We start from the raw sequence: 25,983 nt of genomic DNA on the forward strand, positions 1-25,983 counted from the left end.
TTGTGCAGCGCGGAGTTGGCGTGTTGGGAGTTCTCCTTTTTGGGCCTCGGCATTAGCGGCGATCAGGGGCCGGTCTGGCACTCTCTGCCCCCTCCCCGGGTCCAGGAGTCGCTCTGTTGCCGGGTTCTGGGCAGCTGTTTTGCCGCCATGTTGCTCACCGTTTACTGTGTGCGGCGCGACTTGAGTGAGATCACCTTCACCCTGCAGGTGAATGGCGGCATGCAGCTGGAGACTTTCCGGGCGCTGTGTGAAATGGAGAGCAATATCCCCGCGGCAGAGAGCCAGGTGAGAGCAGGAGGGGACATGTTACAGGCTTCAGTATACCAGCTACGGAGTGTACACACACCAATAACATACACAGTCAGACCTTCTCATCGCTGTATATGCAACCACACCCATATATACTGTGATATGAAACCCGCATCTGAATCTCAACTAGGATATCCCCACTCGGACCAGTCCTTTATACGCCTGGTGGCAAGCATATGCAGGAGACCTAGAGCTGCACACTAGGATATACCCATTGATTTTCAGCAAATAAACCCCAGGTTACATATGAACATAGAACACATAGAACATTACAGCGCAGAACAGGCCCTTCGGCCCACGATGTTGCCTATACACAGATCTGTATCTTATATTGTGGATGCTGCAGTCCGAAACAAAAACACAAAATACTGGAGAAATTCAGCAGGTCTGACAGCATCAGTAGGGAGAGAATAGAGCCAATGTTTTGAGTCTGGATGACCCTTTGTCAGGGCTGTATAACATTGGGTTATTTTCATTCCCTCTCTTTCGTCTACCCCCGTTGAATTAACTATAAACTAAAACAATCCAGGTATCTACAATTGAATACAAGCTTTGCTTGTACACTGGTCTGAATTCCAGAGCCATATCTGCATTTCACTATGTATAGCTATGCTGGAAAATCTCAGCAGGTGTGGCAGCGTCTGTAAGGAGAAAAAAGAGCTGACTGAGTCCAGATAACCCTTTGTTAAGTTAAACGGCATAGAAAGTCCTCTGCATGTTACTTTTCTCAAAAATATACTTTATTCATAAAATGTCTAAAAAGTTTATTCCAAACGGGACATTATGGAAAATGCAGTTATATTCATTGCTGCTCCCTACAGGGGAGGCAATGGCCTACTGGTATTATCGCTAGACTATTAATCCAGAAACTCAGCTAATGGTTTGGGGACCCGAGTTTGAATCCTGCCATAGCAGATGGAATTTAAATTCAGTAAAAAAAAACTACCTGGAATTAAGAATCTATTGATGATCATGAAACCTTTGTTGATTGCCATAAAAACCCTAATTCTTTTAGCGAAGGATACCTACTGTCCTTATCTGGTCTGGCCTACATATGATTTCAGAGCCACAGCAATGTGATTGTCTCTCAACTGCCCTCTGAAATGGCCAAGTGAGCCACTCGGTGCAACTAGGGATGGGCAATAAATGCTGGCCAGCCAGTGACACCAATGTCCCACAAATTAAAAAACTTGAGGTACCTCAGCATAATTGCAATGCACGTAATACTTAACCACATTCATTCAATGACAAGCATAGAGTCCGAGGAGTCCAACAATGTTACAGCTTCTCAGTGCACTATGGCTGAAAAGCCTTAGACAGTGGCCTTTCCACTTGTGCACCTTTGTGGTGACTGCCCACCCTTTAGTGCTTCCCTCAGGAAGATTCAAGCCAGCAACATTCAGTTGTGGACAGTTCTTTGCACTGGACGACCAACAGTTTTCGGGCAGACTAAAAAGCATCTTTCAGCGAGTTGATGATCCTCCAGCCACAGTTGATGTTTGTCTTAGCACACATCCACACATATACTCCTGAGTACTTAAAAAAAAAAAATGGGGGGGCCTTATAGATCACACAGGGAGTCCCTGAGTTGCTTGGCAACAAATACTTTTACATTTATAAGTAGTGATGGTGAGACTATAATTTTCTTTTCGTTACATGGCTGACCAGGAGTTCCTGCCTTACATTGGAAGGATGTACAGGTTGATAGTCTACGTTCCTTGGCCGTCAGGTCCTGAAATGGGGTTCAAACTCAGAGCTTCTTTCTCAAAGGCAGGCTCACTACCCATTGTACCACAAGCCCTCCTCAAAACAGCTTACATCATGATCTCAGTTGTAATTGCATTCCTGAAAACTGCAACTTTAAATGAAATAACTTTCAGCAAATAAGAGTTTCCAATTAAAATCAATATAAAAGCTAGAGTTAGGTACTGTAGGAACTTTATCATCAGAAAAAAAAAATTATACCCTGTAAGTTGACATTTTACTTGCTACTTTCCTGGTCACTGCCGCTGCTGCTTGCCAAATCTCCATATTCAACTCCCTGATGCTCCTGATTGCTGTTGACTTGTTACACTTACTGACCTTCTGGTTCACAACTTCTGTTGCTCCCTGACCTGCCTATCTGGCGCAGACCTTTCCTCTTGTGCAACCAGCCACCCTCCACTTTTCCTGCTCATTGCCTCCTTCTCTTGAACCAGGGCGCTAGAGGTGAGAGGCAGGGAGAGCAATAACCTGTGGGAGGTAAGCTGGAGAGGCGGTCAGAGGGAGAGACAAAGGCTGCAAATAGGAGAGTCAATGTTAAGAGAGAAGGGTGGGAGCCTCAAAGTCATGAACTTTGAGGGTCAGCAGTGAGAAGGAGTGTTGTGGGAGTGGCAGAGGCCACAAATTGGAGATCAACTACAGAGACAGTTCCAGAGTGGTGGAGATTATGTCACAGGGCCCCACATCAGACCTGGTGCAAAACAACTTTAAAATTAAACTTGCAATGCTAAATGAGAACAGGGGCCCCATAAGCTGACTGAGTTTCAATTGAAATGGCTTAAAAAAAAGGACCAATGCTATATAAAACACTTTGGGTGGAATTTTTCTGTCCCGCCCTCCACGGAAATCGTAGTGGGTGGGACAGGATCATGCCATTGACCTTGGGTGGGATCTTGTGGTGGCTAGAAAATCCCAACTTATATGTAATTATATCTGCCTACACATACACACACATGAAAATACACCCACCAAACCAGATATACATAGCTGGAACTATCTACAACTATATTTTGAGCTATGTCTGTGTGTGTCACGTACATACCCAGATATATGCAACAAGACCCACACACAGTTTGAGATATAACTGCTCCTGTCTGTAGATACATCCACAGACACATCTGCAACACTTTAAAAAAGGAAACTGAAAGAAAGCCACCTGACTCCTAATTGACCTGAGGATTTGCTGAGTAATCAGCATGTGATGGATTTCAAGAATGCTTAGTAATTACTTTGTCGCAGTAAAATGATCTACATTTCCAGTTCGGCAAGAGCACACTCTTTACACAGTTCAATACACCCAAAAAAAAACAAACGTTCTGAAACTTACTGTGAACCATAGGAAATCCGGTAATTTCGTAAAGTACCACACAGGTGTGTGACAGTTATTTCTCGTTGCAAAATCATCACAACAATTGTGCTTATATGCAGTTTGAAACTTGCCACATTTTAACTTGTTCTTCCTTCAAACAACAACTAAATGCAATGAATTCAAGACATTGTCAACTTAAGAATTAAGATTTTATGACTTTAAAGGGAGACATTTCCACCATATCACCCAAGGATACCTTTGTGCAATGCATAGAATAACATTCCTGCCCACATGGAACAATGTATTGCCCAACCCACCATAAGCAATTTAATGAACTGCTGCTGATAATTAAATAGTCTGGGCAGCCAGTACTTTAGAAATTACAGCATATCACCTTGGTGTGAGTTATATACTGTAATTTCATTTCCATTTCTTTTCCTTATAATCAAATAATCTTTGGAGAACTCTTGTGTTGCTCATTTTGATTTGGAGGGGACACTTTTGATAGAGATGTTACACTATTCAATGTGCTACAGTATTTTTAGGGTCACTGATTTACAGTGACTGAATAAGCCAAATCTTGCTTGTCAAATCTCCGAAGTGAGGCAGGAACTGGGTTGATGTGCGGTGCTGTATGCAAGACTTCAAATATATGCAAGCCATTTGCATTTAATTGATTGCAATGTCAAATTCATGAATCAGCAACAAGTAGTAACTGAATGTGTTGGCCCCGTACCAATTAGCAAGCTGAAAGTCATATATTTGAAAAAAAATACATCGATCAAATATGGACAGCCAGCACTTTAGAAATTACAGTTTATATCACGGTATGAGTTTTGTACTGTAATTTCATTCCCATACCTTTTCTGTACATCTTTTTATATTTTTTCCAATTCATCCCCATTTCCCATGAAACATAATTATGTAAAGGTGAGACGGGTGAAGCAAATTACTCGAGCTGCATTTGATTCCCGCTGCTGAAAGTTTACAGTGAAAAGTAAGGGATTGTGAAGCAAATGTTTTTTGATTGGTTTCTGGTAAAATTTAATAAATATATCTGTTTATTTGGACAGTTGTTGGTTACAAGTTTTTTACAATTTAGAATACAACCCCCCCATCCCCCCACCCCCCGCCATTCATTGGAACCATACCCAATGGAATTTAGAAAGTTACCTCATTCGTTAGAACAGTAAGAGGTGACTCGATTGAAAATCCTGAGGGATCTTGACAAGGGGATGTGGAGAGGATATTTTCTCTTGTGGGTGAACCTTGAACTTGGGGGCCCCAGTTTAAAAATAAGGGGTCGCCCTTTTAAAACAGATGAGGGGAAATATTTTCAGCCAGAGGGTTGTGAATCTTTGAAACTCTCTCCCTGAAAAGATGGTGGATGCAGAGTCTTGAGGTGCCTGTCAGTGGCAGAATCACTGTATGTTAGTTAAATCTGAGTGCTGTTTCTGTGTCAGATAATCTTTGCAGAGAGGCCATTGACAGATGATCATTCAACACTGACAGCGTACGGACTGAAAGATGGTGATGTTCTGGTATTGCGACAGTTGGATAGACCACCGGTACAGTCTGGTCTACCACTCCCCGGTGTATCAGGTGAGAGATCCTGTAAGAACAGCTTACCAATCATTTTTCCAACAGTTTCCATAATTTGATTACCCATTTTGCCTACCAGTCCTGTACATACCCTCTTGTAAAACCCCATCTTTGAATCCTCCCCAACATTGTCATGACAACAAAGGGAATTACACATGTGATTATCCTTTTGAAATGGTTGTGGTACAGGGAACTGCAGGGTATAAGGATATTAGTCATTCCTTTCCTGCAGTCTCCCTGCAAGACTGGCGAGTTATCATTAAAGGCATTGCTACTAAATTTAGTAATCTTGGATTAGGGAGGAGGAAATCAGCTCATGTTTCCTGCTCTAGATCACTTTCATGTTGAAAACTATCTGGATGAGCATATGGATTTTGGATGAGGATGGGATTGGGCTTAGATGATACATTATATGGAGCAATAGCTTTGGGCTTCACTGTCCAGACTCACCTGGGTGGAATACTGAAAGAGTGTTCAAATCTCTTTGAACTTTGAAATGTACTTCGCAGGGAGTCAATGCCTTTAGGAGAGGTCAGATTATTTGCATGAATGTCTTATATGTATATATTTAGACAAAAGTATTTGGGCTTTTTTTAATTCTTCAGATGAGACTATGCTGAACACAGTATCTGAGCTAGTTTGTTCTTTGACAATTCAAGAGTTGTTAGCGTTCAGAATTATAACTTGATTGGAAATATTTTATATTCTTTTGTATAGGACAAAGGGAGAGTTTTTAAAAATGTATTTCCGGTTTGTGGGTGTTGCTGACTGGGCCAGCATATATTGCCCATCTCTCGTTGCCCTTTAGAAGGTATTGGGCTGCCTTCCTGAACCATTTGGCAGAGTCGCCAGAGCCATGCTATTACATTGCCAATATGAAAATATCCTCGTTAATAATGGCTTTATTACTTAAAATCTTACAGTGCAGAGGAGGTCATTTGCCCTGTCATGCCTGGTTTGGCTCATTAAAGTGCAGTCCAATTAGTCCCACTCCCCTATTTTGCTCCATAGCCCTACAAACATTTACTTTTCAAGTGTACAGTAGATTCCCTTTTGAAGTTAGAATTGAGTTCTTGCCACCACATCTTCAGGTAATCACAACATCAAATTATGTCAGATACATTCTCCTTGTCTCCTTTGACTTTTTTGCCAATTATTTTTAAAAAAAATTTAAAGTTTATTTATTAGTCTCAATTAGGCTTACATTAACACTGCAATGAAGTTACTTTGAAAATCCCCTAGTCGCCACACTCCGCACCTGTTTGGGTATACTGAAGGAGAATTTAACCTGGCCAGTGCACCAAACCAGCACATCTTTTGGACTGTGGGAGGAAACTGGAGCACCTGGAGGAAACCCATGCAGACACAGGGAGAACATGCAAACTTCACACAGACAGTGACCCAAGCCAGGAATCGAACCTGAGTCCCTGGCATTATGAGGCAGCTGTGATAAGCACTGTGCTATTGTGCTGCCCAAATCCACATCCCCTGGTTTCTGACTCTTTTGTTAATGGAAACACTTTTTCCCTATCTACCAAACTCCTCTTAAATCTTCCCTTAATCTCCTCTGCTTCAGTAAGAATAGTTCCCAGCTTCAGTAAGCTCTTCGTGTAACTGAAGTTCCTCGTTCCTGGTATCATTCTAGTAAACTGTCTGCACCCATTTCAAGACCTTGACATCCCTCTTAATGTATAGTGCCAAGAATGGACACAATATTCTAGTTGAGAATTAATCAGTAATTTATAAAATGTTAGCATTGCTTTCTTGTGTTTATACTCTTCACCGCTGTTTGTAAAGTCAAGATCTTGTGTGGTGCAATCAATGAAGGATGAGTACAGCTGAAGAATAAGATCCTGTCAAGGGGAATTTAACTTTCCATCATTGTTCATGCCTGTACAGCCTCTGCTGTACATGTCTTCGCTAAGCTTGCTTACAAACATGTTTTTAATATTAATTCCAGAGGTACAATAGCTCGTATGTTTTTACACATCTCTTACACTGTTTTTCAGCAATGTAGTACGGACACTGGTGCTGATGTAGGCTTTACTCGTTGTCACTGTATTTTGCTGTTTTCGTTTCTTATCCTCCTTCAGGACTTCCCAGGATTGATTTCAGTGGTATCTCAGTGCCTGGATCAATGGGACACAGAATGGCTACGCATGGAGCAGCTCATCAGCAACCACCAAAGCCAACTCCCAGTAGCTCTACTGCGTCTCCTCCCCCTGTTCCGGCTCCACACAGTTTGGAAAATAATCCCACTCTGCTGCGGGACATGCTTCTGGCCAACCCTCATGAGCTCTCGCTGTTGAAGGAGCGAAATCCTCCGTTAGCTGAGGCCCTTCTTAGTGGAGATCTTGGTAAATATGGAAATTCTGTGTTGTTATTTCTGCTGTCCTCCTCTGTGTAGGTGTTCCTGTTTCACAATTGAATTGACTTGTGGTGGTTAAAACACTGCTCACAATTTGTTGTAGGACACCTGTATGGAATTCCTCCACAGCAGGCTGATGAGGGATACTCGTTGAGTATCAGTGGGCTTTTGCTTATTAAATCGTATTGATAATTACTGAAAATGTTGGGAAATTGAATTCAATAATTGTGTTTAATATAAGGAGCTAACAAATGTACATAGGTAGAGAAAAGGTTTTGAGTACAGGTATTAGATTGTCATGTGCATTAGTTTTAGACAGCTTCTGTATGACAGTGTGGCTCATAGAATCCCTACAGTGCAGAAGGCAACCATTTGGCCCATCGTGTCTGCATCGATTAGAATTCCCATCCAGGCCCTATTCCTGTAACCCCACATATTTACTCGGTTAACCCATTGATGTTAAGGGTCAATTTAGCATGACCAGTCAACCTAACCTGCACATCTTTAATCTATGGGAGGAAACCCACACAGAAACATGGTGAATGTGCAAACTTCACACAGACGGTGACCCGAGGCCGGAATTGAACCTGGGTCCCTGGCACTGTGGGGCAGCAGTTTTAACCGCCGTGCCACTCACTATTGTAGTCCTGAGGCTGCTAAAGCACACGTTTAGCACAAATTTTGCCTGATTACAGGAAGATGCAGGATATTTAAAAACTCAGCAGGATACCTTGCTGCCTATTGAAGTGGGAGCATGGGTGAGGCAGGGAAGTATTGAAGACCAGGTGAGGGATGAGGTTGTGAGCTTTTATTGTATGATGAATTATGTTTTTGAGGGTATATAGTGAGAAGTGCAGAGGGTGAGGAATGAGCTTCCTCTTTTTTTTGTTAAATGCGATGGGAAATTGGAGGTAGAGGGGTTTTTTTTGCTGGATATGATTGGTTATTTTCTGCTATAAACGTTCCCCAAAATGCTGGAGAAGTTAACCAGCAAGGAAGAAAATTCATAGTTTTAGCAGGTTCCAGCCTTAGGTTATTAGTAGCTCTTTCACCTCCGAGTTAGAAGATTTTGGTTTTAAGCCCCATACTAAAGATTTGAACACATAATCTTGGCTGAGACCTCAGTGCAGAACCAGAAGGTGTGCTGCATTGCTGGAGGTGATGTCTTTCAGCCGTGATGTTAAACCTCTGAACTGAATAAAAAGGTCCCCAGCACCATTCAGAGAGTGGGCAGTTCTCCCACTGTCCTGCTTACTCTATCCCTAAAGCAACAAAATAAAAACAGATGATGTGGTATTTGTTTCATTGCTGTTGGTAAGAACTTCCTGTGCACTGATTATCTGTTGCCTTTTCCCTCTAATACAGCAGCGTCAAGAATTCAAAAAAGCACTTAAATGACTGTTAAATCACCTGGGATATCCAGAGGACATGAAAAACACTATGTAAATTCACGTTTGTTCATTAATGGCCATGACAAACTTAGTTTCATTATAGCACACAAATGACCACTTGGATGAATAGCCATAGGGCAGCCACTGCCTATGGAGCTGTACTCTGGTAAAGAGTTGTTGACTTTAGATGTGGAGATGACGACATTTTCACAAGCGCCCCAAGAGTCTTTTAGGGAAATTTGAACAAAAGAACCAAAATGAGTAATAATATTAACAGAGGAAGAAAGACTCCCATGTTACTAATTAATGTTAAGCTAAGTGATCAATTGTTTGGCTGTGCTCACTCATGGCTGTTGTATATTATGTTCTGTCTCAATGGTTAAGCAGTTTTTTTCCACTTTGTGCCATCTCTCCATAAGATAAGTTTACAAAGGTGCTACGAGAACAGCAGCAGGAGCGAGCACGGCGAGAACAGGAGAGGATCCGACTTCTGAATGCTGACCCTTTTGACCTGGAGGCACAGGCCAAAATTGAGGAAGATATCAGGTATAGAGTCATTGTTGCTTGAGCTCTTGAGTTTTCCTGCTTAACACTTGCTTTGAGACATTCTGATGGCGATAAGATGCTATGTAATCACAAGGATTTATTTTTCTTTATTCTTGTTTTCCTTACACTTAGAGCATCTAAGCTTGTCTGTATTGAGTGGTTTCTGTCTGAACACAAGAACACAATATGAACACCGAATATAGTGCCCTACGTTAGGTAGGGAAAGTTGAGCATTGTTCCTGCTTCCAAGTCCCCTTTGCTGGAATCTGTATAATGTTGACAGAGGACAAAATTACACTCAGCTGTGATGTATTCTACAGTTGAATAGTCTGCCAATGCACTCTAAGTTTACATAATAACTATAGCTACCTGAACGTGGGCGAGGTTGTGTTTAGAGCCCATGGAATCATTCGCTGACATGAAACATATTGAAATGCACTTGTGCTTGCAGAATTGTTGGGGGAATGTTATGCTGGTCCTAGGGCACTAGTAATTTTTTAATCACTTAGGTCTCTAATATCTTGTGCGAATTTTGCTGCTGCGCTTGAATAATGGGTGGAGAGTTTTGTCCGTGCGCTGCTCGATTTTCCCAACCTGTCTGCAATCAGTCCTTCACAGGCCACTTTACCTGAGCAACTGGAGTTCTTGGATGGGTTAACCACTCTTTTCCTATTCAACCCATCTGTTTCACAGAACATGTTCTGGTCTTATTGTAGCTTTTCACGAGTACTTCCCACATCCCTCTCCTGTTCAAGAGTGGTTGGGGTGTGGAATGGACTGCCTGCTGTGATAGTGGAGTCAGACACTTTAGGAACTTGCAAGCGGTTATTGGATAGGCACATGGAGCACACCAGAATGATAGGGAGTGGAATAGCTTGATCTTGGTTTCGGACAAAGCTCGGCACACCATTGAGGGCTGGAGGGTCTGTACTGTGCTGTACTGTTCTATGTTAGGAATTACAGTAGACACAAAAAAGATGTGAAGAGAATAGAGGGGAGTATGGGAGGATGAGAGAAGAATTGGCGAATGTGGACTGGGGGAGCGCGTTGGAAGGTAGGTCTGTTGAGGAGCAGTGGAGGATCTTTAAGGAGATCTTTCTTGGTGCTCAGCAGAAATTTATTCCGATGGTCAAAAAGGACCGTAGGAGGAGAGGTAATAAGCCGTGGATAACGAAGGAGGTGAAGGAAAGTGTTAAATTAAAAGCGGAGGAATTTAGAGTAGCTAAGAGCAGTGGGCGAGAAGAGGATTGGGAAAGGTTTAAATGTCAACAAAGATTGACAAAGAAGTTGATAAAGGAGGGTAGGAGAAGCTATGAAGCTGGGCTAGCACTTAATATAAAAAAGGATAGCAAGAGTTTTTATAAATATATAAAAAGGAAGAGGCTGGCTAGGGTGAACGTTGGTCCTTTAGAGGATGAGAAAGGGGACCTAGTGGTAGGGGATGGGGATACGGCTAAGGTCTTGAATAACTTTTTTGTTTCTGTCTTCACGGAGGAGGACGTGAATAATTTGCTGGGTGTTAGCGATGGAAAGGTGGTAGGACTGGAGGGTCTTAATGACATTACTGTTACTAGAGAGGTGGTGCTCGACAGACTGGAGGGGCTGATTGTGGACAAGTCCCCAGGACCGGATGGAATGCATCCGAGGGTTCTGAAAGAAATGGCGGAGGTGATAGTGGATGCCTTGGTGGTTATTTTCCAGACGTCGCTGGATTCCGGGGAAGTGCCGGAAGATTGGAAAACAGCTAATGTTACGCCGTTGTTTAAGAAGGGTGCCAGGCAAAAGGCGGGGAATTATAGGCCGGTTAGTTTAACGTCTGTGGTAGGTAAAATGTTAGAATCCGTCATTAAGGAGGAAATTGCGAGGCATCTTGAAGGGAATTGCTTGATAGGGCAGACGCAGCACGGTTTCATTAAAGGGAAGTCGTGTCTGACAAATTTACTGGAGTTCTATGAGGATGTGTCTAGGGCAGTGGATAGAGGAGAGCCGGTGGATGTGGTCTTTCTGGATTTTCAGAAGGCGTTTGACAAGGTACCTCACAAGAGGCTATTGCAGAAGGTCAGGGGACATGGAGTTGGGGGTAGGGTGTTAGCGTGGATAGAGGATTGGTTGTCAAATAGGAGACAGAGAGTAGGGGTCAATGGGTGCTATTCGGATTGGCGGTTGGTGACTAGTGGGGTGCCCCAGGGGTCGGTGCTGGGGCCTCAGCTATTTACCATTTATATAGATGATCTGGAGGAGGGAACCGAGTGTAGGGTGTCGAAATTTGCTGATGACACCAAGATTGGGGGAAAGGCAAATTGTGCGGAGGGTGTGGAGAGTCTGCAGAAGGATCTAGATAGGCTGGGTGAATGGGCCAGGAAATGGCAAATGGAATTTAATGTTGGCAAGTGTGAGGTGGTCCACTTTGGTAGGAAGAATGGTAGGAAGGACTATTACTTACGTGGCGAAAAACTGCAGCAGGCGACGGTGCAGAGGGACCTCGGGGTCCTTGTGCATGAGTTGCAAAAACCCAGCTTGCAGGTGCAGCAGGTGGTCAGGAAGGCGAATGGGATGCTGGCCTTCATAGCGAGGGGGATTGAATATAAAAGTAGGGAGGTCTTGCTGCGGCTGTATAGGGCATTGGTGAGGCCGCAGCTGGAGTACTGTGTGCAGTTTTGGGCGCCGCACCTGCGCAAAGATATTTTGGCCTTGGAGGGAGTGCAGAGGAGGTTTACTAGGCTGATACCGGAGTTGAGGGGGTTGAGCTATGAGGAGAGGCTGAATAAACTAGGCTTGTACTCGTTAGAGTTTAGAAGAATGAGGGGAGATCTCATTGAGACGTATAAGATGATGAATGGGATGGATAGGATAGAGGTGGAGAGACTCTTCCCGCTCAAAAAAGACAGTAGGACTAGGGGGCACAGCCTCAAGATAAAGGGGAGGCAGTTTAGAACAGAGTTGAGGAGGAACTTCTTCACTCAAAGGGTGGTGAATCTCTGGAATTCTCTGCCCGTTGAAGTGGTGGAGGCTGCCTCGCTAAATATTTTTAAGAAGCTGGTTGATGGGTTCTTGATAGGAGAGGGGATTAAGGGTTATGGGGAGAGGGCGGGAAAGTGGAACTGAGCCACGACAGATCAGCCATGATCTTATTGAATGGCGGGGCAGGCTCGAAGGGCTAGATGGCCTACTCCTGCTCCTATTTCTTATGTTCTTATGTTCTTATGATAGTGCAATGCTAGCTTTAGCCCTATACCTCAGTGACCTCTGCTGGTGAATTTTGCTTGCTGAGTGTGTGGATCTGGCCTCTAATTATAGTGCTGTAGTAGCTCTTCTACCTCATTTTGTTGTCCTGTTAACAGAAAGTTTTGTTTCCCAGGCAGCAGAACATTGAAGAGAACATGACAATTGCAATGGAAGAATCACCAGAGAGTTTTGGTCAGGTGGTAATGCTCTACATCAATTGCAAGGTTAATGGGATGCCAGTTAAAGCATTTGTGGATTCAGGTGAGTTTATATGTTCTCGTGAGACTAATTATATCTAGATTCTGAGCTAGTTTGAAACAATTGTAAAATCCTTGGTAGCATTCTGAGCAGGCCAGGTTGGGAAGCAGGTTGGATAAAAGTGCAGAGAAAGTATATAGTTGAATAATATCAGATATACAAGACATAACAGGTACGTGGGGGCTGCAAGTTTACTGCACTTTGTTATATCACCTTTATTCCATGTATAAATGCTGTATTTGTTGTATGCAAACAATGGCCACTTGCAGCTATCCTCTATATAAGCCATTAAATACACAATTGCTGCTTTGTCCACCCATTCTATGTATACACATTAGTACGCAATCATTAATGCTATTACTTAATCTCATGGCTGCTCCTTCCATGTGTCCTGTATATAATTTCACCGTAAGCTTGCATGATAAAATCCTTCCAAGTGTTGGAGTAAATATTTAAATTGGAATGATCGGATTACCTTTGGGCAGGTAAGCAAACGGGACTGATACTGTGGGGCTGTGATCTAACTGTGAAATTGTGCACCCAATTTGTTAATAAGTCTACACTGTCACTGATATAGGAGCACAGATGACAATCATGAGCCAGGCATGTGCTGAGAGGTGCAACATCATGCGCTTGGTTGATAGGCGGTGGGCAGGAATCGCTAAAGGTGTTGGAACACAAAAAATCATCGGCAGAGTTCACTTGGGTGAGTAGTTTAACCTGGTACGATCCTGCGTTTTTAGAATTTCAATGGGCTTCCATTACTATTGTTTTGGGAAGTAAAGCAGAATACATGTAGCAGTATGAATTTTTAAACGGTTGGAGGGAAATCACAAAGAGTTGTCTGCATATATAGATTACCATCCCTTCAGAGCTAATAGTGATAGCTATGATATGGTGGTGAGTTTTCCAGTCCCCCTATCCCTACTGTTCTGAAGGTGTTTATTGGAGAAGACTTGATTTGGTATCTCACTATTTATGATCTGCAGTGAGCTGATGTAACATTTTAAGCAGTGCAGCATCCCACTACGCATTCCTGGCACCAGGAAATGGGAGGAAAGAACACGTGAAATGGTATAGAGAAACATAACCAAAAATAATGTACTGGTCCAAGACAGAAATATCAGAATATAAGAAAAAGAAAAGGGATAGGCCTTTTATCCTTTTGAGCCTGCTCCACCTTTCAATATGAACCTGGCTGAACTTTCCCACACTATATTGATATCCCACAATTCCCTAAGTATGTAAAAATCCATCAGTCTACATCTTGAATATACTCAACAACTTGGCATCCATAGCCGCCTTGGTTAGCAAACTCCAAAAATCCACAAAACCTTGAGTGAAGAAATCTCTCCCCACCTTAGTCCTAAATGGCTGACAACTTATTCTGAGACTGTGAGCCTTAGTTCTAACTTTCCTATCCAGGGAAAACATCCTTCCAGCATTATCGATGACTCCTGACTCCACATGTGTACCAGTTGGAAGCCACTTTTTTAATACGGACTCAAAATGTTAACTCTGATTAAATCTGCAGGCAAATGTGGTTAGCTTAGATGGGCTTTTTGGTTAGCATGGACCAGCTTGGGCCAAAGGACCTGTCTCCATGCCATAGAATGTATGATTCTCTCTCCTTAGATGTTGCCAGATGTATTGAACTTTTCCCCCCCAGCATTTCCTACTTTTTGTTCGGTTTCTCGAGCTGGAGCACCTCCCATTAGTTTCAGGGCAGTGTTATCAATGGCTTCAGAAAGGAAGGGACTGTGTTGTTAGTAGTCACAGGAAGGGAACCATGGGCAAAGTCAAACATTTGTGCACAGAAACAGGGAAAAGACACAGTGGTGTTCAGTAGTTATTTATTGTTGTTTAATTCAGGTGGCTTTAATTTTGTCTTTTTTCTTTACAGCTCAGGTTCAAATTGAAGGTGACTTCCTTCCCTGCTCTTTCTCTCTGCTGGAAGACCAGCCAATGGATATGTTGCTTGGACTCGACATGCTCAAAAGGCACCAGGTGAGAAGTGAGCAACAATTCTAAGTAGCAGAGCCAAACTCATTAGGACGAGGATAGTACAGTTGAAAGTTTGGAGCTGATATCCCATGAACATTGATTCAGATCATGCAAGGCCATTCATACTAAGCCATTGATTCTGATAATACAAGGCCATTCACCCATTTGTGCAACTGCTACTTCTACTGTAACGCCATGACACACTCCAAGGCTCTTCATCAACAAATTTTCTTTAGGATTCACTGGTCCCAGATATAACTGGCAACAACAAGTTCCTGCTTTGTGTTTTCCAACTGGGCAGGCAGTTAAAATTGCCATTGGACTTAGCTACTCCAGATCCAATCTCCTCCCTCAGCTCTGATTTTAACTTGCTGTTCTGAGCAGATAGAAATAACACACCTGGAAAGTGGTGGGTGTCTTCTTTATGTATGCAGCTCGGGCTCCGATAACGTCATTGGCGCCTGTTATTTTAGACAAAGTCCTGCGCAAATTAGCTGTTGTGGATTTATCACTTGGTTAAATTAGCGGGAAGAAGAAATTGAGGCCAGTCTGATTACTCCTCTGGGTCCCACAAGGAAAGTTTAGGTTTTTCCAGCCCCAAACTTTCTTTCAGACATTCCAACCTCAATCCTGAGGGGCAGCACATTGGAATAGTGATCAGCAGTGCTGCTTTACAGCACCAGGAACCCCGGTTCAATTCCGGCTTCTGATGACTGTGTAGAGTTTGCACATTCTCCCCACGTCTGTACGGGTTTCCTCCGGGTGCTCCAGTTTCTGCCCACCGTCTATGATGTGCAGGTTAGGGGTATTAGCCATGGTAAATTGCCCCTTAGTATCTGAAGCTATATAGGTTAGGGGATTAGTCATAGTACATCCCTGGGATTGAGGGTGGACCTTGTGGGATGTGCTTTCGGAGAGTTGATGCAGACTTATTTGGTACTATAGGAGTTCTATGGTTAAGGCTGTCTGGAATCCCCTTCCTGTCATTTGGTTCTTGATGGTAGTCTGGTGCTGCTTGAACTGGTGTTCTCACCTACTGAATATCTGCCACTTCCAGCCAGTTTTAGGCAGAAGCCTGTCTTGGCTCTATGTAGATGAGGCCAAGCCCCTCAGCTGAGATTAAGCTGGTTTACCACCTGCCTTGGCACATCCCTGCATTACTGCTGCCACAAGTTAAAATCAGGGCTCTAATATCCAAGTTAGTATGAAGGTATGAAGGGGTGCCACACATTTGTTAAATTCATGGCCTAGCAAAAGTCGGTGTTTTTAGGAAAGGAGAGAAATTGAATCAAGAAAACCCCGCAAACTGTTATCTCAACCAACGTAAAGTTTATTTATTAGTCACAAGTAAGGCTTACATTAAAATGAATGAAGTTACTGTGGAATTCCCCTAGTCGCCGCAGTCCAGTGCCTGTTTGAGTCAGTGTACCTAAGCCAGCACATCTTTCAGACTACGGGAGGAAACTGGAGCACCTGGAGGAAACTCACGCAGACATGGGAAAAACGTGCAAACTCCACACAGACAGTGACCCAAGCCAGGAATTGAACCCGGATCCCCGGCGCTGTGAGGCAGCAATGCTAACCACTCTGCCACCGTGCCACCCCAGTGTAGACACAAAGAGATAGTGACCTAAAACTGATGAAAAGCTCTGCATATTGCATGGTGGCACAGTGGTTCGATTCCCAGCTTGGGTAAGCGTTTGTGTGGAGTTTGCACGTTCTCCCCGTGTCTGCGTGTGTTTCCTCTGGGTACTCCGATTTTCTCCCACAGTCTGAAAGACATGCTGGTTAGGTGCGTTGACCTGTACAGACGCCTAGGAGAATTTCACAGTAACTTCACTGCAGTGTTAATGTAAGCCTTACTTGTGACTAATAAATAAATAAACTTATAAATAAAATACTTTGTCTCATTTATGAAAATTTAAACCAGTTCTAGAGATTTAGCTGTTTGTTTGTTGATTTTTAAAAAAAAAAATTTCCAGTGTTATGAATGCAGTTGCTCTTTAATCCTGTCTGCTTGCAGTGTTCAATTGACCTGAAACGCAACGTGTTAGTTATCGGCACCACAGGCACAGAGACTCGCTTTTTATCTGAAGCAGAGCTGCCAGAGTGTGCCAGGTTGGCATATGGTGTTCCACGAGATGATCTTCGCCCTGAGGAGCTGGCAGACGCAGAACTGGCCGAGGCACTACACAGATCGGCAGAGGAATCTGGTAAATTTGCAACAAGTCTTTTCCTATTCCCAGAATTGTGTAAATATAGATTTAGTTGCAAAATGCAGTAATTTAAAATTTGGTGCCCAAGTGGACTGCAGGATTGTTTAAAGCAGGATGTCCCCCAACCCAGCCACCCAAATTAGTCTACAGTAAAGGTTTCACTTGATAGATCCCGGGTGATGTCCTGGTCTCATGATTGTTCATGGGAAGGTAAGTAGAAACCAATTTTCTGTTTTTTGCACAGCTTACTCATTTTTTTTTTGTGCCATTGTTATTCCTTTGGCTTTATGAAAGTGGCTGGCTTTGGCTTAGGTGTAATCCCATGGGTACTGGCAGCGTCCACTATCTCAAAGTGGCAAACTTTAGCTTGGAATTGAACAGTGAACATTTGCAGGCCTTTGACCATTAAGTAGTGCAGAGCTGAGTCCAATCCTGCTCCAGTCCAAGGCCTACATGCATGACAAGGTTGGAATTACTGCATAGTAGTCAGGAGCAGGAATCTTGGCTGATTTCCCCTTGGAGGCCAATTTAAGTAACCCTACTACTGCCACAGACTAAATTAACTTAATCAGCATGTACTGGAGTGTGGACTTAGCACTGAGCCACACAGAACAGAAGGTCGGACAGAGCCTTGACCCATTCACATTTAAAACCACATAGGTTCACACTATTTCCTGAGGGAATGTGTCGGCCTGTACTCTTCCCTACTCCATTTTGTTATGTTTCAGTGTGTCTATAACATCATGTGTGTATTTATAATTAACACGACATTGATATCTCCACTCCAGTGTTTTTTTTTCTGGTCAGTCCAGCCTCCCACGTCAGCTCCAGAAGCTGAGGGTGTTAATGGAATGAATATTGTCTAATAATATCGCTCAAACTTACGCTGTGATATGTTTGTGTGGAATGTTGATCTGTTTGATATCCACAGTGATTTGTAAAAGTATATGCATGCTGCATGCGTACGTTGGCTAATCAAGTTTGCTGTTTGGTTTGTTTTGGGTTTTTTTTTATCCTAACAGGACGCCAGCATCACTGATGCATGTTGCACTTTTGCTGCCCCTGAAGATGATCATAGCCCAGGTATTTAATGTTCTTTACTTTTAAATGGCTTATTGTGGTTCAACAAGTTGAGCTATGTGGCTCGCTTCACAGCGTAGCTTCTTATTTTTCTGTTCATGTACTGAAAGTGAACAACACCTTTTGTGCTGGTCAGTAGAGTCATTTACAGAATTCCACACTTCATTGCTTTCGATTGGAAAACACAATGTTGAGGTGAACTGTCCCTGTATCTCAATCACCCAGTAAAGTATAGAGCTCCCAGTCATCTTTACAGCAATGCAGTAGGATTTTATAATCTGACGTAGAAGTGGGACATCCTTCCCTGACATTTTTATCCTCCAATTCGCATATCAAGTCAGGAGTAACGTAATAACATCTAGAAATGACTTCAGTTCCTGTTACCATGACATGTTTCACTATAAAGTACATGTCTCAGGGACAGAGCTGTGATGTTCAAGTTATTGTTAGGGAATTAACACACAATGATATAGATATAATACTCCTTGGACCTGCACCCATCAGTGTCATTCAGTGACAGACTGTCAAAGCAAATATCCAACTGGCCCAGAATTTGCTGATAAAATAATGACACGTTCTTGTGATAAAATAATGACATAACTGTTATTAATACTTTAAAAATCCGACAATCTATGGCAACATTTGTAATTTTGGCAACATGTCAATTACCTTTGTTTAAAAAATCGTCCCGACAGTGGCCCATACTTTGTCTTTCACATTTGTGACCTTGTCCCTTCTCCTACTCTGCTGGTTTACTGCCCTAAGTTTGTATTTTTCCCCCATTATCTATCTTTCTTGTTAATATAAGATTCTCTCTGAGTTGTCTTTTTTGAGGTTGATCTATAGCTAGTCAGATTTCATGTCGCCCTTCTCTGTGATCCAGGGATTTAGATTTCTTCACTGCACTGCACTGAGGACCTGGCTCACGATCAGCTGTGGCTTAATGGAACCACACCACTAAGTCAATGCCTGCACAATTCTTGGCTTCCTGTCTGTTCACTTGTATAACATTTCTGTTTGAACTGGTGAATCCCAGTGAATGTTTCAGTTTTTTTAGCCTTTCTAACTCAATTGAAGCATTCCCTATTCACAAACTAACTAGGCACTCCATAAGGCTGCTCACTCTGCAGTCTTCAAAGAATCATGTAACACAGAAGGAAGGCATTCACCCCATTCTGCACAACAGCTTCTCTTTGAAAGAACAATCCAATTGTCCCATTCCCCTGCATTTTGCCCATTGTCCTGCAGTGTTTTCCTTTCTAAGTATATATCCAGTTCCTTATTTGGAAATTACCATTGATTCTCCTTTTAAGGGACTTCATTCTTGATCGTAAGATAAATGCTCCTCATCTCACTTCTGGTTCTTTTGCTAGTTATCTCAAATCTGTGTCCTTTGGCCACAGAGCCTTTTGCAAGTGTAAATGCTTTCTTGGGAATTGGATGTCTCTGGCAAGCCCAGCATTTGTTGTCCATCCTTATAATTGCCCTTGAACAGAGTGGCCTGCCTCAACATTTCAGAGGGCAGTTTGGAGTCACTGTGGGCTTGAAGTCACATGTAGAGCAGAATTGGTAAGGATGGCACATTTCCTTCCCCAAAGAACATGAATGAACCAAATGCATTTTTGTGACAACTTTTAATTCCAGTTTCATTAATTGAATTTAAATTCCACCAGCTGCAGTGTTTCCAGTCATGAGTCCTTGTCACCAGAACATTAGCCTGGACCTCTGGATTATTAGTCCCAATGATGTTATCACTATGTCTCCTCTATTGCTCCATCAAAGCACTTCCTAATTTTGTATACCTCTATTACATCTCCCCCCTTACGTTCTCTGTTCTAAGGAGGGCAATCCCGGCTCACCAGTTCCTAGATAAAGTTAGCACAGAAGTGTTAAGTTAACACATTGTGAAAACATCTGAATAAATACCTGGTTTTTGGCTCTGTTGCTAGTCAAGAAATTACAAAAATCACCTGTCACATTTCAGGATACTTTATGTTGTTTGCAGAGTTACAAAGGAGTGATTGCTGTGTGATACCCTACTAACAAATTGTTTACATCCTACACTAATGTGCATCCTATAATAAATATTCCATAATTTAGTCATACAAATTCTCAATTACGATCCAATGCTGCTTGCAGTCATCGTATAACAGTCGACCTTCAGAGAGTGATGGCTTAGGATAAGTTGGAGCAGTGTTGTTCACCAACTACAAATATCTATGATTCAATTAGGCACTGTGCACTTGAACTTTCCTGTTATGATGGGCAGGATTTTTCCTGTGAGTTTCTGAACCCTGCTATCAGGCCAAATGTGGACCAGAGGCCCACACTCTTGGGGAAACAGCCATTTCATAGAATCCCTACAGTTGTAGAAGCAGGCCATTCGTCCCATTGAGCCTGCACCGGCCACAATCCCACCCAGGCCCTATCTCCAAAACCCTATGCATTTAGCCTAGCTAGTCCCCTGACGTTAAGGGACAATTTAGCATGGCCAATCCACCTGTACTACACTTATTGTGATGTTCCTTGGAGCAATTGCCACTCAATTATGGACAATGGATGGGCTCTGGAAGCTGGAAGGCCAATAAGGGACCTTCCAGCTTGGAAGCAGCAGCAGGTTGCAATGATAGATAATTGAGGGAGAGACACATCAAAATGGAAGATCCTGTCTCCAACATTTCAATATTAAAAATTGACTTTTGCAACCAGGTCAGGTCAGCACTGTGGAGGGGCAGCACTGGGGGCTGCTGCACCCAGGCAGGCAAGGAGTGCCTCCCATCCTGCCTGCAGTGCTGGCTGTCCTGTCTGCTGCCCGACAAGCTATCTTGAGATGGCTAAACTGGCATCTACAGGAACCTGGAGACTTACCGGGAAATCCCAGCTGACTTATCATAAGTGGTATTAATGAAGTGGATCAGCTGCCCACTGCTCTGGCAGTTAGCAGCAGCACCACCATTTCTCACTCTGGAACAAATGCCCAACAGGGCACACAGACATGATGGAGCCAGGGAAACCAGCATACTGGTTCTGTTTGTAACACCTGGTCTGCCTCCGATCACAGCCCTTGCAGAAAAATAAACTAAGCCCGTAGTTCTTGCCAGTTCAGTGAGCTCACCAAGCACTATAACTGAACTTCTGTTATTTAGTGAAATGTCTGTACTGAGGTTTAACCAAATAAATTATGCTGTCTATAAAGGTGGCCTTTAACATTGTATACATGGTGCTGGTTTGGTAAAGAATAGAAAGGATAGAACAAAGATATAGCACTGAAACTGTTAGGTCATTTTGGTGTAAGATGTTTTGGAATAAGGCGCATACATAGCTGTAATCTAGGACTCAATTTTCTTTTTCTGTTTTAGGGAAAGAAAATGGCAAAACTACCTCATTGGAAAGCCCTTCATTACCAGCACCTCATCATCTTCATCTCCCACTTCCCAGTACAAGAAGTGACCTGTCTCAAGCCCCCCAAACTCAAAGTCAGTTGGACCGTTCGCTTTCCGTCCCTGCTAGCCTTCCTTCACAAAGCCAGAACAAATTTGAACTTACAGGTGTAAAAAGCCTTCAGATGACTCCTGAGTGCATGGAAACACAGGTAGAAAAACAGGCACCATCAGGATCTGTGGACAATACATTGACTCCTTTATCTCCTGACAATCTGTCTGCTCCTTCTCAGGCATCATTAAGGAAAAAGCACATATTGCAGTGTGAAAGCATTAATCACAGCTCGCAAAACCTCTTGAAACATCCAACTTCCAATACTGATGACGAGACTCTGCCCAAATGTGTCCTGCCAGACACGAGTCCACATGAGGTTGGCATGGAAGAGGATGGCATCACACAGGGAGACTGCACTCTTCCAGATTTTATAACCAAAACCCAGCTGGAAAGCTTAAACAAAGAAGATTTGGAGGAATCACCAATAAGAAGAGGCGGAGATGTTTCTTCAGCTGTACGGCCAAATTATGATCCAGTGTCTGAACAGGGTGTAGCCGACAGATTAATCCAACCACCCTCACTTGAACTGGCTCTCGTTGATGCTTCTAACATGGATGAAGTGCAGCAGCCCATTGAAACTGGGGAGCAGATTAATGATCCATGCAGCCGCATGCAGCAAGTCACTGCGCCATCAGACATGGACCTTGAAACAGCTGAAAAAGATCTGTGTTGCTGTCAAAAGAAAACTGAGACCGATGAAAGACCTTCAGCTGGGAATGTTGAATTCTGTGGTGCTGAAATTGCAAACTGTACTGAACAGCAGGTAGAGGAAATTAGACATTCAGCATCAAAAAACACAGAAAGCAGTTGTCAAAAGGAGAACGTCCATATCTCGGATCAGGACTTTGAGGATGGACATGCAGGTTCAAACACCTCTATTGCTCAGGTGGATATACCTGTTGAGTTTACAAGCGGCTACGCTAATAAGATGCACGAAGAGGGATATTTGTTTACTGAGATGAAACAGTCTTCCTATCAGCCGGATCAGACAGCAGACTCTGATTCACACTTCTCCCCTGTAGCTACTTTATTTGAACTGCATCGCGAGTTAGTCACCTCGTGTCAGAAAGCTTCCTTGAAGACATCAGCCAGTTCGGCGGACAACTGTCAGTCAGGCGCCACAGATCAGGAGGAATGTGTTCAACCAATGGAAGTATCTGAGGAAAGTTTGGATAATGATGCCGTGAGCAGAATGTGTGTCAGCACAGAACTGGAAGCTGTTGCTGTGGAAATGGAAGGAGAACCTTTGCCCTCAGCTAATTCCGAAATTTCCTCTCAAAGTGATAGCAGTGCAGAAAGCTCTAATGTATTTCCAGAAGGACTTAACTCGGACGTGACACAAGTTGAATCTGTGGAGATGCTTGTACAAGAAGCAAAGGATAAGGTGGCAGCTTTTATTACTATATCCGAGGATCTAACAAAGGAAATGGAAGTTTCTCCCCCTGAGGAATCATTGCAGGTCCAACAGTTATCGGTAAAGAAGATGGTACAAACGCCTGATGCTGCAGCAGCTAAAACCAGCCAGACGTCACAAAGTAGCGAGACATATTCGCCAGCGACGACAGATAATTTATCATGTCCTTTAGAGGTCTCAGAGGCTTCAGCTGCCCCGATGACATGGGAAGGGACCATGGAAGCAAATGTGAATCAGCCTGATAGACATTCTTTGGCCAATCCTCTAGAACTGTGTTCCCCGGCTTCATCAACCCAGGTCTTCCCAGCTGCAAATATTGAACGAATAAGAAGGTCAGGATTTACGCAGCAAGAAGCAGTTGAAGCACTTGAACGTTTCCACGGCAATACTGACCTGGCTCTTCTGGTTCTCCTTGCACGGAAAATTGTCGTTCCTATCTGATGCTGTCCAACAAGGGCCTGCAGGACAGTAATAAGTTGGCACTGTTTTGACATTTGGACTGACAAATGTCGGTCGAAAGGAAGCCAGTTTCAGTCTGAATCATTATTTTTGGATGCTGTTGGGAAAAACCTGTTTTAATTGCTGATATCCCCTGTCACTGGCAAATTGGTTATTGTGGTCAAGAACATAAGAACATAAGTTTCAGCAACATTAATATTTCATTTCAGTGCCATTCTGGAGTTACTACTTCACTCCGCAATATTCACTTGTAGCCCATAAAGCCAACCAACCCAGGTCTATTTAAGTACCGGTCCTAATGCTGTTTAAACTGCCTATGATTTTTAACTGAAATATTCTCAAAGCTAGTTTGCCGTAGCAAGGAGAAGGTAGGACAAAAGTAGCAGGTTTGAATCCTTGGAAGATGACCTATGTGTACGTGCAGTATTCATGGTGGAATCATGTTAAATTTAAAATTTGTGCAAGGTCAGTAGTTGCCTGTGGATTTGGGTGGGTTGATTTAGTGTTTGGCTTAACCATAGGGAGAAGTGGCAAGTCTCTGTCATGACACCTCCATAAAGTTCATGTATCTCACCTTCTGGGTATACAAGTTTTTAGAATTCTTTTACTCTTTTATAGCCTTTGTCAAATCCAACACAGCAACACCACCTCAGCTGGACATTTGTCACGTTTGAGGCACATTCAGTATTCACAGTTGGTAAAAATTGTTTTATGAAGGTGTTTGTGCTATTTTTTTTCTTAATTGACAATAGTGATGTTGCTGTAATCTTCAATGGCTGCTTAGTGCAACCTCTGGTCTTTGTTTTTTCTCTTTTTTTTAAACCAAATAATAATTAAAAAAAAAGTTATTGCCAAACAAAATATTGGTGTTGTGTCACCTCATGCTAGTGCTTAAAAAGTGATCGGTATGAAAAAGGCTAGAAATTTGAACTGTTTCTATTTCTTGCCTACTGATTTCAGTCAAAGATGCAATGGTGAAGCAGTAGGTTAAGGGTGTGGAGGATGGCAGATGGGAACAATGCAGGAAGAAAAACTTTTATTCAATATTGACCTGGAAACCTGAAGTGATTAAGGCTGTGAGCTGGACTCAGGGCTGAATCTTAATTTCAAATATTGGGGGGGTTGGCCTCATGTCAGAAATTAAAATGTACAAACTCTAACAGCAACTGCATCTGCCAAATTCCAGTTTTAACAGAGGTGAGATGAGGAGCGGGCAACCAACTCACTCATGGAAAGGGTTTATTCATTTAGAAGAAGAATTATAGGAGAAGAGTTATAGAATCCCTACAGTGCAGATGGAGGTCATTCAGCCCATTTGAGCTTGCACTGAAACAATCCCACTCAGGGCCTATCCCCATAGCCCCACATATTTACCCTACTTATCCCCCTGACACTAAGGGGCAATTTGACATGGCCAATCAACCTATTCCACACATCTTTGGACTGTGGGAGGAAACCAGAGCATCCAGAGGAAGCCCATTCAGACACAGGGAGAGCATGCAAAGTCCAAACAGACAGTCACCCAAGGCTGGAATTGAACTCGGGTCTCTGGTGCAGTGAGGCAGCAGTGCTAACCACTGTGCTGCTATACATTTAACTATTATAATGAGGCTGCCTGCTTTCATTTTAACAGGCATTCTATTTTTACCCACAGATGGCCAGGTATCGTATGAATTAGAAACAGGAAAAGGTCTTCTCGAGGCTGCTCCGCCATTCAACAAGATATTTGCTGATCTGATGTGACCTCAATTCAGTGCTGAGCCTCAGGAAACATGGCAGCTTAAAGGAGGCAAATGGAGTTGTACCCATAATGTAAATGCCTTTACAACACAGCTTGTGGGTCAGGAGGAACAGGCACGCTTCTTCTAGACCCAGCAAGCTAACCCAGTAAACCTCACCCATCCTCTCCCCTATCCCCACACGATCTGTCTGCATTCCCAAACACAGTCAAACTTGAGCGGGATCAGGGAAACGTCCCCCCCCATCATCCAAGCCTTCTCCCATGATCAGGAACCCTCTTGGGCCACCATGGAACTCCTCATCTCCCATTGTTACCTCTTACTCCCCTATGCCTCTAAAATACTTGGTTCTGACACAGGTCTGGAAATTTTCCCTTTACAGTATTTGAATTGCAGATACATTAAACAAATATTTCTAATGAGCTGAAGCCAAAGTATTATAACTCCAAATGCAGACATTCTCTCTGAAGGTCTTGGCACCTTGTGAATTGAGCTACACTATTGTAATAAGAAAAGATTTGTCAAACCTAGCTGCTGTCATTGATTTACATAAGAACATAAGAAATAGGAGCAGGAGTAGGCCATCTAGCCCTTTGAGCCTGCCCCGCCCTTCAATAAGATCATGGCTGATCTGTCGTGGCTCAGTTCCACATTCCCGCCCTCTCCCCATAACCCTTAATCCCCTCTTATCAAAAACCCATCAACCTGCGTCTTAAAAATATTTAGCGAGGTAGCCTCCACCACTTCAACGGGCAGAGAATTCCAGAGATTCACCACCCTTTGAGTGAAGAAGTTCCTCCTCAACTC

General features: G+C 43.1%; 1 protein-coding gene across 3 annotated transcripts; it reads left to right on the plus strand.

Moving 5' to 3' along the window:
- On the plus strand, positions 1-25,739 carry ddi2 (DNA-damage inducible protein 2). 3 transcript variants are annotated; one of them, XM_080214979.1, is made up of 10 exons: positions 1-285; positions 4,843-4,981; positions 7,075-7,338; positions 9,160-9,286; positions 12,645-12,772; positions 13,347-13,475; positions 14,673-14,776; positions 16,797-16,986; positions 18,012-18,072; positions 21,429-21,539. In XM_080214979.1, exons 1-9 carry the CDS (start codon positions 148-150, stop codon positions 18,026-18,028), a joined length of 1,236 nt encoding a protein of 411 aa, XP_080071105.1. In that variant the 5' UTR covers positions 1-147; the 3' UTR covers positions 18,029-18,072; positions 21,429-21,539. The 3 variants fall into 3 exon arrangements, with proteins under 3 accessions (XP_080071105.1, XP_080071104.1, XP_080071103.1); XM_080214978.1 differs by lacking the exons at positions 18,012-18,072; positions 21,429-21,539 and adding an exon at positions 25,092-25,739; XM_080214977.1 differs by lacking the exon at positions 18,012-18,072 and having other exon boundaries at positions 21,429-25,057.
- The last annotated feature ends 244 nt before the right edge of the window (positions 25,740-25,983 follow it).

The sequence above is a fragment of the Carcharhinus amblyrhynchos genome, chromosome 30, assembly GCF_965287045.1.
Source record: "Carcharhinus amblyrhynchos chromosome 30, sCarAmb.v2.hapA, whole genome shotgun sequence".
NCBI lineage: Eukaryota > Metazoa > Chordata > Chondrichthyes > Carcharhiniformes > Carcharhinidae > Carcharhinus > Carcharhinus amblyrhynchos.